This window comes from Bos taurus, chromosome 5 (genome assembly GCF_002263795.3).
Source record: "Bos taurus isolate L1 Dominette 01449 registration number 42190680 breed Hereford chromosome 5, ARS-UCD2.0, whole genome shotgun sequence".
In the NCBI taxonomy this organism is placed as follows: domain Eukaryota; kingdom Metazoa; phylum Chordata; class Mammalia; order Artiodactyla; family Bovidae; genus Bos; species Bos taurus.
Genome location: NC_037332.1, coordinates 106,773,837 through 106,787,318, shown reverse-complemented (window position 1 = coordinate 106,787,318; position 13,482 = coordinate 106,773,837). Strand labels below are relative to the sequence as shown.

Sequence of the window (13,482 nt, the reverse complement as noted above, 5' to 3'; positions counted from 1 at the left end):
CTCCAAGGGGTCTGGGGCCCAGTGCAGTTAAGCTACCCCGTGGGCAGCAAGGTCAGGTGGAAATCTTTGGGTCACTGGCCTGGCTTTGCCCATGGGCACTTGGCTGGGTCATCCACCTCAAGCTCCAGCCAGCTTCCCCGCCTATAAATGACAGGGTTAATCAAGGTGCTGTCTGAGGTCCCCTCCAACCTCAAAATTCAGTACCAGGTCATTGATGTCACCCCCCAACTCCCCCCGATTCCTGTTCCACTTGCTGGTCCCCGGCTGTTCACTAGGCCAGCTATGAGAAAGGAGTACAGGTCTCTGATCTCTGGTTGGAGCCATCCAGCCTCCCACTGCCGTTGTTAACAGGGGTCTGTTAACAGACCCTGTTCCTGGGGTGCTGCCCCACCCATGTCCTGGAGGGAGCAAGCCTGAGTGATGCTCCTGAGACCCACAGAATCCTTGCAGAGAGGCAGCCTGATACTTTGGTTAATAGGGATCACCTCAGAGCAGGATTCAAGATTGGCCCCAAAAGGACAATGGGCTGGGGTGCCCACCGCTCAGCGTGGCCTCTTGCACCCTCTGTGCTGAAGATGGGGTTGCCCTCAGGTCCTGACCTGCCCCCTCCTCGGTCTGCTCAGCCCCTGGGCCTGCAGAGGTCAGAGGTCGTGGATGGCCTGTCCTGGACCCACTTCGCAGGGCAGACCCTCCTGTGACCCCTGTCAACACCCAGGTCCCCTAAATTCTCTGAGCCTCAGTTTATCTTAGAATAGGGGTGTGACAAGTCCTGCCAGCCTCACAGGGATCCTATGATGTTCAGAGCCAAAGTGAGACAGTGTTCTTTACTTTCCGGGGGCTGTCTAGTGCCCTGTGACTGTACGGGTCCCTGAGAGTCTGGGTAGAAGGGCCTGGCCCCACGCCGTGTCCCGCAGGATGCCGGGCTCACCACTCAGACCTTTGCTGTAATGCCACCCACCGGGCGAGTGAAGTCACAGCAAACCCAGCTGTGAGCTGTGAGGCCCTCCCTCAGCAATCCGCTTGCTTATCATTCAGGACAGATTTGGGTCACCAAGTTGGTGATTAAATAAAGGGCCCACGTATTTTTCCCATTTAAAATAATCCATCATAAAGATACAGGATTTCTAATCACAGCTCCCGAGTTGACATAACCCAGCGTTTTAGCCCCAGTAATGCTCCCTGCACCAGCCCGTCTGTCTGTATGGTCTTATTTCCAATCCATATGGACTTTTTGGAATACAGGATGTTGTCTTATTGCTTGAGAGGCCCTTTGGGGTTGGGGAGCTCAGGATGGGACCATTGGCTTAGACAAGTATTAACAAGGATTTATTATAAGCAGATGATAACTGCTGATTCATTCAGAGCCTGTGCCAGGTGAGCCCATTTTTTTGGGAGGGTCTTTGGACCACAGAGGACAGATAGTCACATTCTGACACATAAAAGGCTCAGGAGCCGTGCGTGCCCATGGTACAGTTGACACCCATAGGCCAGGTCTGAGACAGGGACCACAGGAGACTGGCCCTTGTCACTGTCCATGTGACCGGAGATGACCTCTGCTGAGCGTATTCCTGCTTCCTCTCCCATGAGCCAGGTGGGGCCCCAGACACCCTTGGTGTGGAGGTGAGCGAGGCCTGGGTGGTCTCTGTTTACAGGTGTCCCTTAGGTTGGTAACAGGAGAGCTGTGGTCTGGCAGGTGACCTTCAAAGTCTTTTTATTTTTCTTCGAACTTTAAACTTTTTATTTTGCATTGGGGTATAACTGATTAACAATGTTCTAGTAGTTTTAGGTCGGAGAAGGCGATGGCACCCCACTCCAGTACTCTTGCCTGGAAAATCCCATGGATGGAGGAGCCTGGTGGGCTGCAGTCCATGCTAAGAGTCGGACACAACTGAGCGACTTCACTTTCACTTTTCACTTTCATGCATTGGAGAAGGAAATGGCAACCCACTCCAGTGTTCTTGCCTGGAGAATCCCAGGGACGGGGGAGCCTGGTGGGCTGCTGTCTATGGGGTCGCACAGAGTCGGACACAACTGAAGCAACTTAGCCGCAGCAGCAGCAGCAGTAGTTTTAGGTAGACCGGGAGGGGACTCAGCCTTACATATGTATGTATCCATTCTCATTCAAAGCCCCCTCCCATCCAGGCTGGCATAGAACATTGAGCAGAGTTCCCTACGTTAGGCAGTAGGTCCTTGGTGGTTATCCCTTTTGAATACAGCAGTGTGTACTTGTCCATCCCAAACTCCCTAACTATCTCTCCCCCCTGGCAACTATAAGTTTGTTTTCTGCGAGTCTCTTTCTGTTATGTAAGTAGGTTCATTTGTATTATTTCTTTTTAGAGTCCACACATAAGGGATGTCATACAACATTTCTCCTTCTCTGTCTGACTTACTTCACTCAGTATGACACTCTCTAGGTCCATCCATTGTTGCTGCAAATGGCATGATTTCATTCTTTTTAATGGCCAAGTAATATTCCATTGCATATATGTACATTTTCTTTATCCATTCCTCTGTTGATGGACATTTAGGTTGCTTTCACGTCCTGGTGATTGTAAACAGTGCTGCAATGAACACTGGGGTGCATGTATCCTTTTGGATCATGTTTTTCTCGGGCTATATGCCCGGGAGTGGGTCAAAGTCTCTTTAAATGCTAGTGCGACAGGAAGGACAAGTGTCCCCTTTGACAGATGAGGAAAGGGATCAGAGCCACCCAATGACTTCCTCAGAGTCACAGGGAAGGTTCACAGCCCTGCAGGAGCGGGAGCCTGGTCCCGGGGCCTCTCCTGGCCTGCCACGGTGCTCGCGCTGAGGCCTCCCCCCAATGTCTCCCCAGGATCAGGCAGCTAAGGACAAGGCCCTGCAGAGCATGGCTGCCATGTCGTCCGCCCAGATCATCTCCGCCGCAGCCTTCCACAGTAAAATGACCCTCACCCGGGGCCCAGGCTACCCAGCGGTCTCAGGGGTAAGTGGAGCTGCCTGCAGCCGGAGGCTGGACCACCCTGTCCTTCTCCCTCCTCCCCCTTCTGAGGAGACACGGCGCTGGCCACACCAGAGTCGTCACGTGAGTCTTCTCAGGGAAGGAGGGACCAAGGACCCAGGGCCGTGCAGGTGTTGGAACTGCCCTCTGGGGCCTTGGCAGGGACACAGGCCGAAGCCACGCCATCAGATGGCCGGCCTGGGGGCTCTGCAGAGTTGGCCCGGTTTCCCGGTGGCGCTAGTGGTAAAGAACCCGCCTGCCAGAGCAGGAGACATGAGATACCTGGATCTGATCCCTGGGTGGGGAAGATCCCCTGGAGGAGGGCATGGCAGCCCACTCCAGTATTCTTGCCTGGAGAATCCCATGGACAGAGGAGCCTGGTGGGCTACAGTTCACAGTAAACAGTGGGATGTGACTGAAGCAGCTTAACATGCACACATGCAGAAGAGGCAGCCTAGGTCCCAGGCTTTGGGGCAGCACTGGCCGGTGCCCAGCAACGCCCACCCCCACTTGGCCTCATCCCCCCCTCCCCCTCAGGTGTCCCTCCCAGGTGGAGGCTGACGTCCAAGAGCAAACTCCTCTTGAATGTGAACTCCTTGGCCTGAGAAAGGGTCTCTCGGCCGCTCTATGAACAGTCCAGAAAGGCCCCTCCATCCCAGGGCTGTGTCCTTCCGTACAGGGTTTTTCCTGGCTGTCGGGACTAACGCACCACCCCAGGCCCGAGAACAAGGGGCAGTCTGGCGAGCCTCTCATCCAGCCGTTTTTCAGTGTGTCCAGCAGGACATTGAGTAGACAGGACGACAGGACTTGAGGTGTGCCCGCGTGACTTTGGGGCGCTCAGATCTAAGCAGGATGCCTGACTCCAGGACTGTTGGGGGCCATGCTTGGCTCTGCCACAGAGGACTTGTCTCTGAGGGAGGGGACGGGAGGAGCCGTGTCTGAGTCTGGGGGCTTCTCCTGGGAGCCCCTCACTGGGGGGTGTTCCCGGGGCTGGGCTTCCTGGATGCATTCTCTGGGAGGCCATGCTGCCTGGATGGAGGCAGGGGTGTTAACACCCTCCCCAGCCCCTGGGCCCAGGCTCCAGCCTCCCTTCCAGCCCTAGGGCCCCTGCGACGTCTGACTGCACGATGCCTGCCGTACCCCCGGGGCTCTGCTGACCCTGTGCTTTTACCTCCTCAGTTTTGGCAAGGAGCTCTGCCAGGCCAAGCCGGAACGTCCCATGAGTGAGTATGGCCTCTGACTGCTCCCTGGGCTGCACTTGAGCCAGTGAACCATTCTGTTGACCCCGGCCACAGGGTGGGTGGGCCACAGGGTGGAGTCAGCGTTTCCCAGTGGCTCTGTGCTTAAGGATGGCGCACCCGGGTTTTGCCAAAGCCCTGGTCTGTCCTGGGCGGGGCAGGGCCTGAGCTAAGGACCCGAGGGGAGGAGGCTGGCCTGGGTGGGAGGGAGGGAGTGATGGGTTTGCCCCACAGACATGCTGCTTCCATGGGCTGGCCAGAATCCTGGGGAAGCAGGAGGCCAGAGTCCCTACCCCCCAGGCTGCCTCACAGACAGCGCTGGGGCCTGACTGAGGCCCCATGGCTGCCCTGGGCTCACGCGTCTTCTCTCGTCTCCTGCAGTGTGAAACCTTTCTCCCAGCAAACCTACACTGTCCAGCCGTCACTGCCTCTGCCAGGTGGGTAGGCAGGGTCTGACTCCCTCCTGTGTCATGCCCTGTGGCTCCTGTCCCGGTCCCAGGCCCCGACAGCTGGGCACTCACGCCCCCTTCGACGCCGTCCTGGTGCATGCTCAGACTGTGCACCCCAGTCCTCTCCAGAGCCAAGACCCCTGTATTCCCAGGGCTGCCCATCCTCCCCAGAGAGACTCAGGGCTGGCAGCGTGCAGGTTCAAGGGGCACGGTGGGTGCCCCGGGCAGCTGCCCCACCTGCATGTGCGTCCCGTCCAGCCTGGCACTTGGGCTGGCCTCCCTCTGGGACACTGTAACCTTCTCCTTCAAGACAGGCTTCCCGCAGAGCCTGGCGTTCCAGCCTGGAGCCCCTGGTCAGCAGAGGGAAGGCTCCTGAGAGGGGGCAGACTGGGCGGCACCCTGGCTGCTCACGTGATCAGCTCTGTCCCTGCCTCTTTCTCAGGAGGGTCCCTCCACCTGCCCCTCTGCAGGGCAAGACAGGATCCTCGCCCTTAGCCACCTTTCCTGGTTTGGGATTGGCTCCTGCCTACATTGTAGCCTGGCTTTCCTGTTCTGACAGGAGCCCTGCCGCCTTCCTAGGTTCTTAACGGCCGCTTGGGGCCACCCCCCACCCCCCTAATCTGTGCTCTCCCCTTTCTGCCCATCAGCTTCTCTCAAGCCCTCCTCGTTCCTGCCTGGGTCACTGCCGTGGCCTCTTGACCAGCTTCCCCATCTGCAGCCATATCCTTGCTCTTCCACCCCGTAACTCACCCTTCATCTTTTTAAAGCATCTTTCTCACCGCGCTGCTTCCAGCTTAGAATCCATTAGAGGTTCCCAGTGATTGTCACTCTCCGTGCACCTGGGCACCATCCCGGGCTGGAGTCTGTCCTCCGTGTGTTGGGCCACGTCCAGTGTGTCCCCACCGGGCAGGACCTAGGAAGCTGCCCTTGGACAAATGAACGAGGGATTCAGGTCACGCGTCCAGTGTGTGAGCTGGTGTGTCCAGTGTGGGCCTCTGCCTGCTTCTCTGCCATCCCTTCTCTGTCTCCTCCCCGGGCTCCTGACCTACCTGCCTCGGCTGCCCCCTCGTCCTGTCTGTCACCAAGTCCTGCAGTCTTGCTCCCTCCCTGTCCCTCCTGTGTCCCCTCCTCTTCACTGCCCTCTTCTTTTCCCCCCTTGAGAAGAGCCCATGAGGCCCGCATCTCTGGCCAGCCCTGCCCCTGCCCAGTCCTTCCTCCACGAGGAGCAAGATGTGCAGAAATGCTCAGCCAGTCTCTCCTCGGCCCTGCTTAGAATCCTCTGTCACCCTTCTGAGCTCAGGCTGAAACCTGTACTCCTCACCCAGCAGCCAGGCCCCAACTCTCAAGCCTTGTCTCTGGCCCCCGCACAAAACTGCTGAACAGAGCCTCCCAGCCCACTGACCATCCGGCCGCCTCATGCCCTCTGCCTGGAGCCCATTCCCCTGTCTCTGCTGCTGCCTCCTGTTCTTGCCGCATCACTTCTTTTTATTGTTTTTATTATTAAGTTTATTTTTAATTGGTGTTAGTTTCTGCTGTACAACAATGTGAATCAACCATAAGTATACATATATCCCCTGCTACTTGAGCCTCCCTCCCACCCCCGCTGCGTAAGCTCTTTAAGCATCACCTGCGGAAAGCCTTTCTGACCACCTCCAAGGTGGACCAGGAGCCCCGCTGCAGTGCTCAGCCTGTTTTCATCACGTTCATTGCTTCACTTAATCACAAACCTGCATTCACTTCTGGGCCAGATGCTGGTCACAGGGGCTGGGCAGAGACTTGTGTCATTGTAGTCATTTGTCCACTTATCTCCCTGGCTGGACCTGAAGCCCCTTCAGAGCAAGAACCAAGCAGTGCCTGCCCTGGAAGCCCTGGGTCCAGCAGGCATTCCACTCGCCCCCTGCACCCAGCCACCCCCGTCCCCTTGCCCACCCCCCTGCCACCTCCCAACCTGTCCCCGGCCAGCATCATCTCCCTTGAGAGCCATCCTGGGCCCAGAGGGGACTGAACTGTCAGGGCTGAGCTCCCTACCAGGGCTGCCCGTGGACCACTGGCCAGTGCTTTGCCCCCACCCCCATGCCTGCTGGGAGGCACACAGCAGGTTCCAATGGGTCTGGGGGTCTGGGGGAGGCTGGAGTGGGGAGGCTGTGTGGGCCAGCTCCCATGTGCTGTCCACCGTATGCAGGGTTCGAGTCTCCGGCAGGACCTGCCCCATCGCCCTCTGCGCCCCCCGCGCCTCCATGGCAGGGCCGCAGCGTGGCCAGCTCCAAGCTCTGGATGTTGGAGTTCTCTGCCTTCTTGGAGCGGCAGCAGGACCCTGATACGGTAGGTCCTAGCCTTTGCCAGCTGGATTTTCTCCCGCCCCACCCTCATTCCTGGAGGGTGCTGCTCCCCAGCCTCCTCCAGCTCCAATTTTACCTGCTCGGGCTTTCTCTCCCTGCCCTCTGCCCCGCTCCACCTTGGGACTGAATTTAGGTTCCCTGCTCCTTCCCATCCTCTCCTGGTTCACCCGTCCTTGCCCTGGCTTCTTTCTCACTGGACCTTGCGTCTCTCCCTCCCCTAAGTCCTCCCCTGGTCTCTGTGCCCCATCCTAGTCCCCAGTCCCTTCACGTCTTCCTTCCTGCCGTCTAGTCACCTCTCCCTCTGAAGACACTGGTCCCAGCCCCACCCCAGGCTGCACTGCACTGCCCCCTGTGGCTCCAAGGAGCCGCCCGTCTGCCCCACATCCTCGGGGACACCAGCAGGAGCAGCAGCCCACCCCCACCTTGTCCCCTTCTGTGTCTCCATCCTGGGTGACCAGCGTCACCTGCAGAGTTCAGAGTAGCACCTGGCCGGGTGGACAGGAGGCCAGAGCCTGGGAAACTTCAGTGATCATTTCAGTTTAACACTTTTTTTTCTTAAACGCTAAGATTTCTCAAGGTCTTTATTTTTTTCTTAATTTATTTTAAATTGGAGGATAATTGCTTTACCACGTTGTGTTGGTTTCTGCCATACAACAACGTGGATCAGCCCATATGTACACATACATCCCCTCCCCTCCTGAGCCTCCCTCCTATACCCCCGCACCCCCCGCACTCCCAGTTTGACATTTAGAAGCTTATTTTTCAGGTGAGGAACTTGTTAGTCAGACAAACCCTTCCTTGGAAGCCCAGAGTGTATTGTGAAAGAAGTGGATTTTCTTGGATTGCAGCAAGGGATTCCCAGCACCCTCACCATCACTCCAAGCGGGGGAAACACCCTTTTTCTGGTTCAGTGGTCTTCCATCACAGATGAGATTGAGGGGGTCCAAAGATAGAAATGACTCGCCTAAGGATGTTCAGTGACCGAGTCACAACTCAGAATAGTGCAAACAGCGACCAACACATGCCAAGCACCTGTGGGGGGCCGCCTGCCCCACGCGTGGGATGCCTGTTTACTCTGCTTTGCACTCAGCCCTTCTTCCTGCTCCGTGTTACCAGGGGGGAACCTGAGGCCCTGCCGTGGCATCCCTGCTCTGGGCCCCTGGCCGTGCTCGGAGCCCCAGGGCTGGTCCATCCGCCCCTCGGCCCCTCAGACCAGCTCTCCTGTGCCCACAGTACAACAAGCACCTGTTCGTGCACATCGGCCAGTCGAGCCCCAGCTACAGCGACCCCTACCTCGAAGCCGTGGACATCCACCAGATCTACGACAAGTTCCCCGAGAAGAAGGGCGGCCTCAAGGAGCTCTTTGAACGCGGACCCTCCAATGCCTTTTTCCTCGTGAAGTTCTGGGTAAGTCTCGGGTGGCCTCTTCCTTCCTGCCCCAGCTCGTCGAAGACCATCACTTGGCCCTTGGCTCAACTGCCTTGAGGGAAAAGCCTGACCAGGGAGGCCTGGCTGGCAGGAGGCACTGATGGGAACCCTGCCCTGGTCAGGGGAGATAGCAGCGTGGGGGCCCTTCTCACCAGCATCTGCCTTCTTCCAGTTGGAGATAATAGCCTGTGTTCTTCTAGCCACCCTCAGATGAGAACCACCCTAGACCCCCAATTCACAGATGGGGAGACTGAGGCATGGAGTCAACAAGGGCCTGGCTGGGAGACCCCCAGCCCTGGTGAGCCTGGCTCCTGCAGTCCCGCTTGTGATGGGCGTGCTGGGGAAGATCAGGGCCGTCGGGAGAAGGTCACCCTGATCGTGTTGCTTTAATTAGCATGTTTCTTCTTCACCAGGCTTCCCAGGTGGCACTAATGGTAAAGAACCCGCCTGCCAAGGCAGGAGACATAAGAGATGTAGGTTCAGTCCCTGGGTCGGGAAGATCCCCTGGAGGAGGAAATGGCAGCCCACTCCAGTACTCTTGCCTGGAGAATGCCATGGACGGAGGAGCCTGGCCGGCTACAGTCCATGCAGTCGCAAAGAGTCAGACACTACTGAGCGACTGAGCATGCATCCTCGCCACCCTACCGAAGGGAGGTACAGTTGACAGCCTTGGTCCCTAGAGGGGAAACTGAGGCACAGAGAGGTGAAATGACCTGCCAGGGCCACCCAGTTCATAGTGGCATCCCAGAGTGCAGACCCAGCTCTGGGAGTGTGCTTGTAGCCATCACCCTACATTTCCTGCTTTGCCAGGTGCCTTGTGCCTTCTGCAGGGCCCTGGTGCTTCCCCTGTCCTGGTGGAGGAGGCTGTGGATTGCCTAAAAAGGGACCCCAGCCCCTAAGCGGGGTCAGGAAGAGAGCAGACTTAGATGTGCATTCAGAGTCATTTTCTAGAGCCCAGACTTCGCTTCCAGGAGATGGTCGGGGGCATCCTGCCTGGAGATCAGAGCTGGCAGGACTGGGGGTGGAGCCAGAGCATCCTTCCCCAGTCTGGTCTGTGGCCCTGGTCCTCTCCTTCCTTCTGACTCTGGGGGGCTGGGGGCGGGGTGATTAGGGAAGAGGGGGTTGGGGCGGAGGTGCCAGGAAGCGTGAAAGGGCAAGTTCCATGCTGGCCTCAGTGCCCCATCCACGGGCTGCACGCAGAGCCTGTACTGTATGGACCCGACGGGAGCTTGCGTTCTCAGCGCCCGGGTGCGGTCACCACACAGGACTGGGGGCGGGCTACCAGTGAGCCCTCCAGCATGTAAGGAGAGCCAGGCGGGCAGCGGAGAGCCTGGCTGGAGAGTTGCGTTCCTGGGAGTCTTGGCTCCGCTGGACCCTGTTTCTCCACCTGCAGAATCAGCACTTGGTTCTTGGGGGCATGTGAGAGGCTGTGTGTCTGAGGACCCTGGTGTGTGCGGTCAGCTGATGGTGAAGGGGACTGTGTGCCTGCCTCCTGTCCCCAACCTGAGCCCTGATGGCCAGAGGCTTGGGCAGGGTGAGGGTGGGTGAAATCGGAGGTGGGGATGGGGCAGCAGTCTGGGGATGTGGGGTGGGGGGTCATGTTGGTGGCCGGGACACCTCAGCCCTCATTTGGATCCTCTCCTCCTGTGTGGGGAAGGCAGAAGCTCCAGGGAAGGTCAGACCTGTGATGTGGGGAAGGCAGTTCTCCTGTTTGCTAACCATGGGACTTGGGGTCCTCCTGGGCAGCCCCAGACCCCAGTCATCCAAAACCCTCTCCTCCTGCACCCTGGCATGGAGCTGGTGCCAGATTGGCCACACATTTAGGCAGGGACACAGCTGGGCAAGGACATGGTGAGCCCCCTCCCCACCCCCAGCCTCCTTTTTCCTGCCTGGTGGTTTTCTCATCTGGCCCCAGGCCCTGGGCATGCAGGCTGTGAGGTGGGTTAGAGGGTGATTGGAGTGGGAGGAGGGAGGACTCTGATGTCCCCAGCTCGGCCTCCCGGCCCCTCCTGCTGAGTTACTGCCCTCACTGGTGGGAGTAGGGAGTGAATGGTTGGCTTGCGTCCGCCGGGGCTCGTCGGTTCCAGCTGGCAGGGGCATTGGTGCAGGATGGGTTGAGGGGTCAGGCTGGGCCCGGTGCATGTGAGATGCAGGGGTTGAGAGGCCAGCGCCCCGCCCTCCTTCCCCAGGACCTGTGAGATCAGCAGAGTCCTCCTCTGTCCGTCGGTGGAGGGAGAGGGGCCTCCTGGACACTGATGGCTGTTAACTCCAGATTGAAAAGGCTGGGCTGAGCTGGCAGGGAGGACAGGGCCCCTGCCCCTCCTCCGTCGCAGGGCCCTGTCTCCTGGGCACATACCAGCGTGTGACAATGAATCTGAGCCCCCGGCCCCCTTGCCCGGCTGTCTCGGCTCATCTGTCAGCCACCCGATCCCCCACACCTGTTCTGGGCACAGCCTGTGAGCTGCCCACCGTGCCGCGGCTATGAATAGGGTGGGGGAGGGGAGTGAGGGGCGCGAGGGGTGGGGGGTGGGGCGCTTCTTAGGGTAATGGGGGCAGCTCTGCTCTCAGGCTGGGAAGGTGGAGACGCCAAGCTTGTGTGGGCACGGTGCTCAGAGTGGGGGTACATGGTGGGCAGGAAATCCTGCGGTGGGGCTGTTGAGGGAGTGGGATCGTAGTTAGGATGTCACGGAGGATACTGTGTGGCTATCGCTGGCTGAGGTCCCCAGGGGTAGATTCCGGGGCGGACTCTGGACCTTCCCTTGTGAGACTTTTCTTTTTGCATGCTGGATTTTAGTTCCCCGACCAGGGATCGAACCCAGGACCTGTGCAGTGGAAGCACAGAGTCCTAACCCCTGGACTGCCAGGGAAGTCCCAGTGGAATTTCATCTCTGCTTCATCTCCTTCTCTCTCTCTCAGCTGCCAGCTCACCTGTTCTTGCTGCTCCCCCCACCCCCCAAGTCACACACACACACTCCTTGAGGGCAGAGACTATGTCACAGCCTCTCCCCTTCCACCCTGACTGTTCTGGGCCGGGCAGGATGCATGGGTGACTGAAAGGCCGGGCGAGTGGGAGGTGATGCCAGCAGGCCCGGGAGTGTCTATGGGCTGGGGTGGGGCTGCGGTCCTGAGGATTGGCAGGTGCAGGAAGCTTAGGTGCCCTCCTCGTGACTACAGGACCGCTCCTCGCCCAGAGCCACTGTGAGGGGGCAGGCTCAGATAGTCACGTGCCGCACTCTGTTAAGGCACACACCCTGCGCCTGGCCAAGCCCTGGGACAGCTTGGTTCCTGCCTCCAGGGTCTTCACCGTCTGGAAGGGGCAAGGCCAGGCCCTGCCAACCTAGTGGTGTTCCCGTTTTAAAGGGATTCTGCACAAGGGTGCCAAGACGTCTCAGAGCAGTTAGAGGAGGGGCCGAGCGGAAGGGGACTGGTGTTGGGGAGACTGATCTGCAGGCAGAACTGAGATGCAAAAGTCTAGGGTGGCTGGGCTCACGGGGCCACAGAGATGGCAAGGGGCCGGCCCCCCAGAGCCATTGCTGAAAGGCACTGGCAGGGTCTCCTTGCACTGAAGGCCAATGTGAGGTCCCATCTGCTGGGCGGTTGGTACCTGGTGGGCAGCAGGGGCCAGGCTCTTTCCACTGTTTCTGTACACAGTCTGACTTTACCCCAGGCCTGCGTGTGAATGGAAGCTTTCTGAGGCCCTACAGCCATGTTCTTTCTGAGCACCGCCCCCTCAGGGGGTGCTGGCCCTGGGCCAGCCTGGGCCATGACCTCCAACAAGACCCCTCTGAGTCACCACCCCGCCCTCGCCCTTGTCTCCCTCCAGGCAGACCTCAACACCAACATGGAGGACGAGGGCAGCTCCTTCTACGGGGTGTCCAGCCAGTACGAGAGCCCCGAGAACATGATCATCACCTGCTCCACCAAGGTGTGCTCCTTTGGCAAGCAGGTGGTGGAGAAAGTGGAGGTAGGCACGCTGCCCACCCGGGTTCCGGCCCCTCATGCACACGCACACACATCCCCAACCCCAGCTTGGGCTTCTCACCTCTTTCCCCAGATTTGTCTGAGTTAAGGCAGTCTCACCCTCACCTCGTCCTTATCACTGACAACCTACCTCACGCCCAACACAAGCCAGGGGAGCGGTGGGAGGCCAGGCCCCCTCATCCTGGTGGTTCTCACCAGCTATACATCAGGTCTTGGGGGGCCAACCCTGGCACTGAGTCCCCCACAGTGTTTAACCCAGACCTCTCCCACCTGTGGGTGGTGCCTGGGCAAGTCGCAGTCTCTGAAAAGCTCTTCGAGTTATTTCCAGTGAAGTTTTAGTTTGAGATAGTTGTGATCCACATGCAACTGTAATCCCTTTGCTAGCCCCCCTGATGGTAGCATCTTGCCTACGAGTGGACGGAGCATTAACACCCTGAAGCTGACTCTGATGTAGCCCACACGCTCAGCTGTGTGCCTGTGTGTGCACAGACGTGTAGATGCACACAGGTGGCCACAAAGTCCCTGTGACCCTGCCCCTGTGTGTGGCCAGAACTGAGCTGTCACTCTGTCCCCACCTCCCATCTTTAAGCTCCTCCCTTGGATATCCGGTGGGTGTCTGGGTCCCCGGGGGAGGCGGAGGTCTTGTTTCCAGGGACCCCGGGTCTCAGCCCCACCTTCCCTACTTAAGCCCTAGTGGGTCGTGGACCTTCCTCAGGGACCTGCCGGGCTGGAGGTGGGCAGCGGCCCTCTAAGCCTCGCTGTCCCCGGCCCTGCAGACCGAGTATGCACGCTACGAGAATGGCCACTACTCCTACCGCATCCACCGCTCCCCGCTCTGTGAGTACATGATCAACTTCATCCACAAGCTGAAGCACCTGCCTGAGAAGTACATGATGAACAGCGTGCTGGAGAACTTCACCATCCTGCAGGTGTGTGCGTGCGGGTGTGTGTGCAGGTGGGGCAGATGTGTGTGTGCAGGTGTGGGGGGAAGGTGTGTGTGTACAGATGTGGGAAGGCAGGTGTGTGTTGGGGAACAGGTGTGAAGGCAGGTGTTAATGGGGACAGATGTG

At 58.8% G+C, this 13,482-nt stretch overlaps 1 protein-coding gene across 2 annotated transcripts in view; it reads left to right on the top strand.

Moving 5' to 3' along the window:
- Positions 1–13,482, top strand: part of TEAD4 (TEA domain transcription factor 4) — a 66,733-nt gene that overhangs the window by 47,533 nt on the left and 5,718 nt on the right. Inside the window, exons 5-11 of one of the 2 annotated variants that reach the window (XM_059887105.1) lie at positions 2,834–2,962; positions 4,157–4,200; positions 4,597–4,652; positions 6,847–6,986; positions 8,237–8,410; positions 12,255–12,395; positions 13,189–13,341. In XM_059887105.1, the coding sequence (XP_059743088.1) occupies positions 2,834–2,962; positions 4,157–4,200; positions 4,597–4,652; positions 6,847–6,986; positions 8,237–8,410; positions 12,255–12,395; positions 13,189–13,341 (837 nt within the window). The remainder of the gene's footprint in view (positions 1–2,833; positions 2,963–4,156; positions 4,201–4,596; positions 4,653–6,846; positions 6,987–8,236; positions 8,411–12,254; positions 12,396–13,188; positions 13,342–13,482) is intronic. The other variant, XM_059887106.1, reaches the window with a different exon arrangement.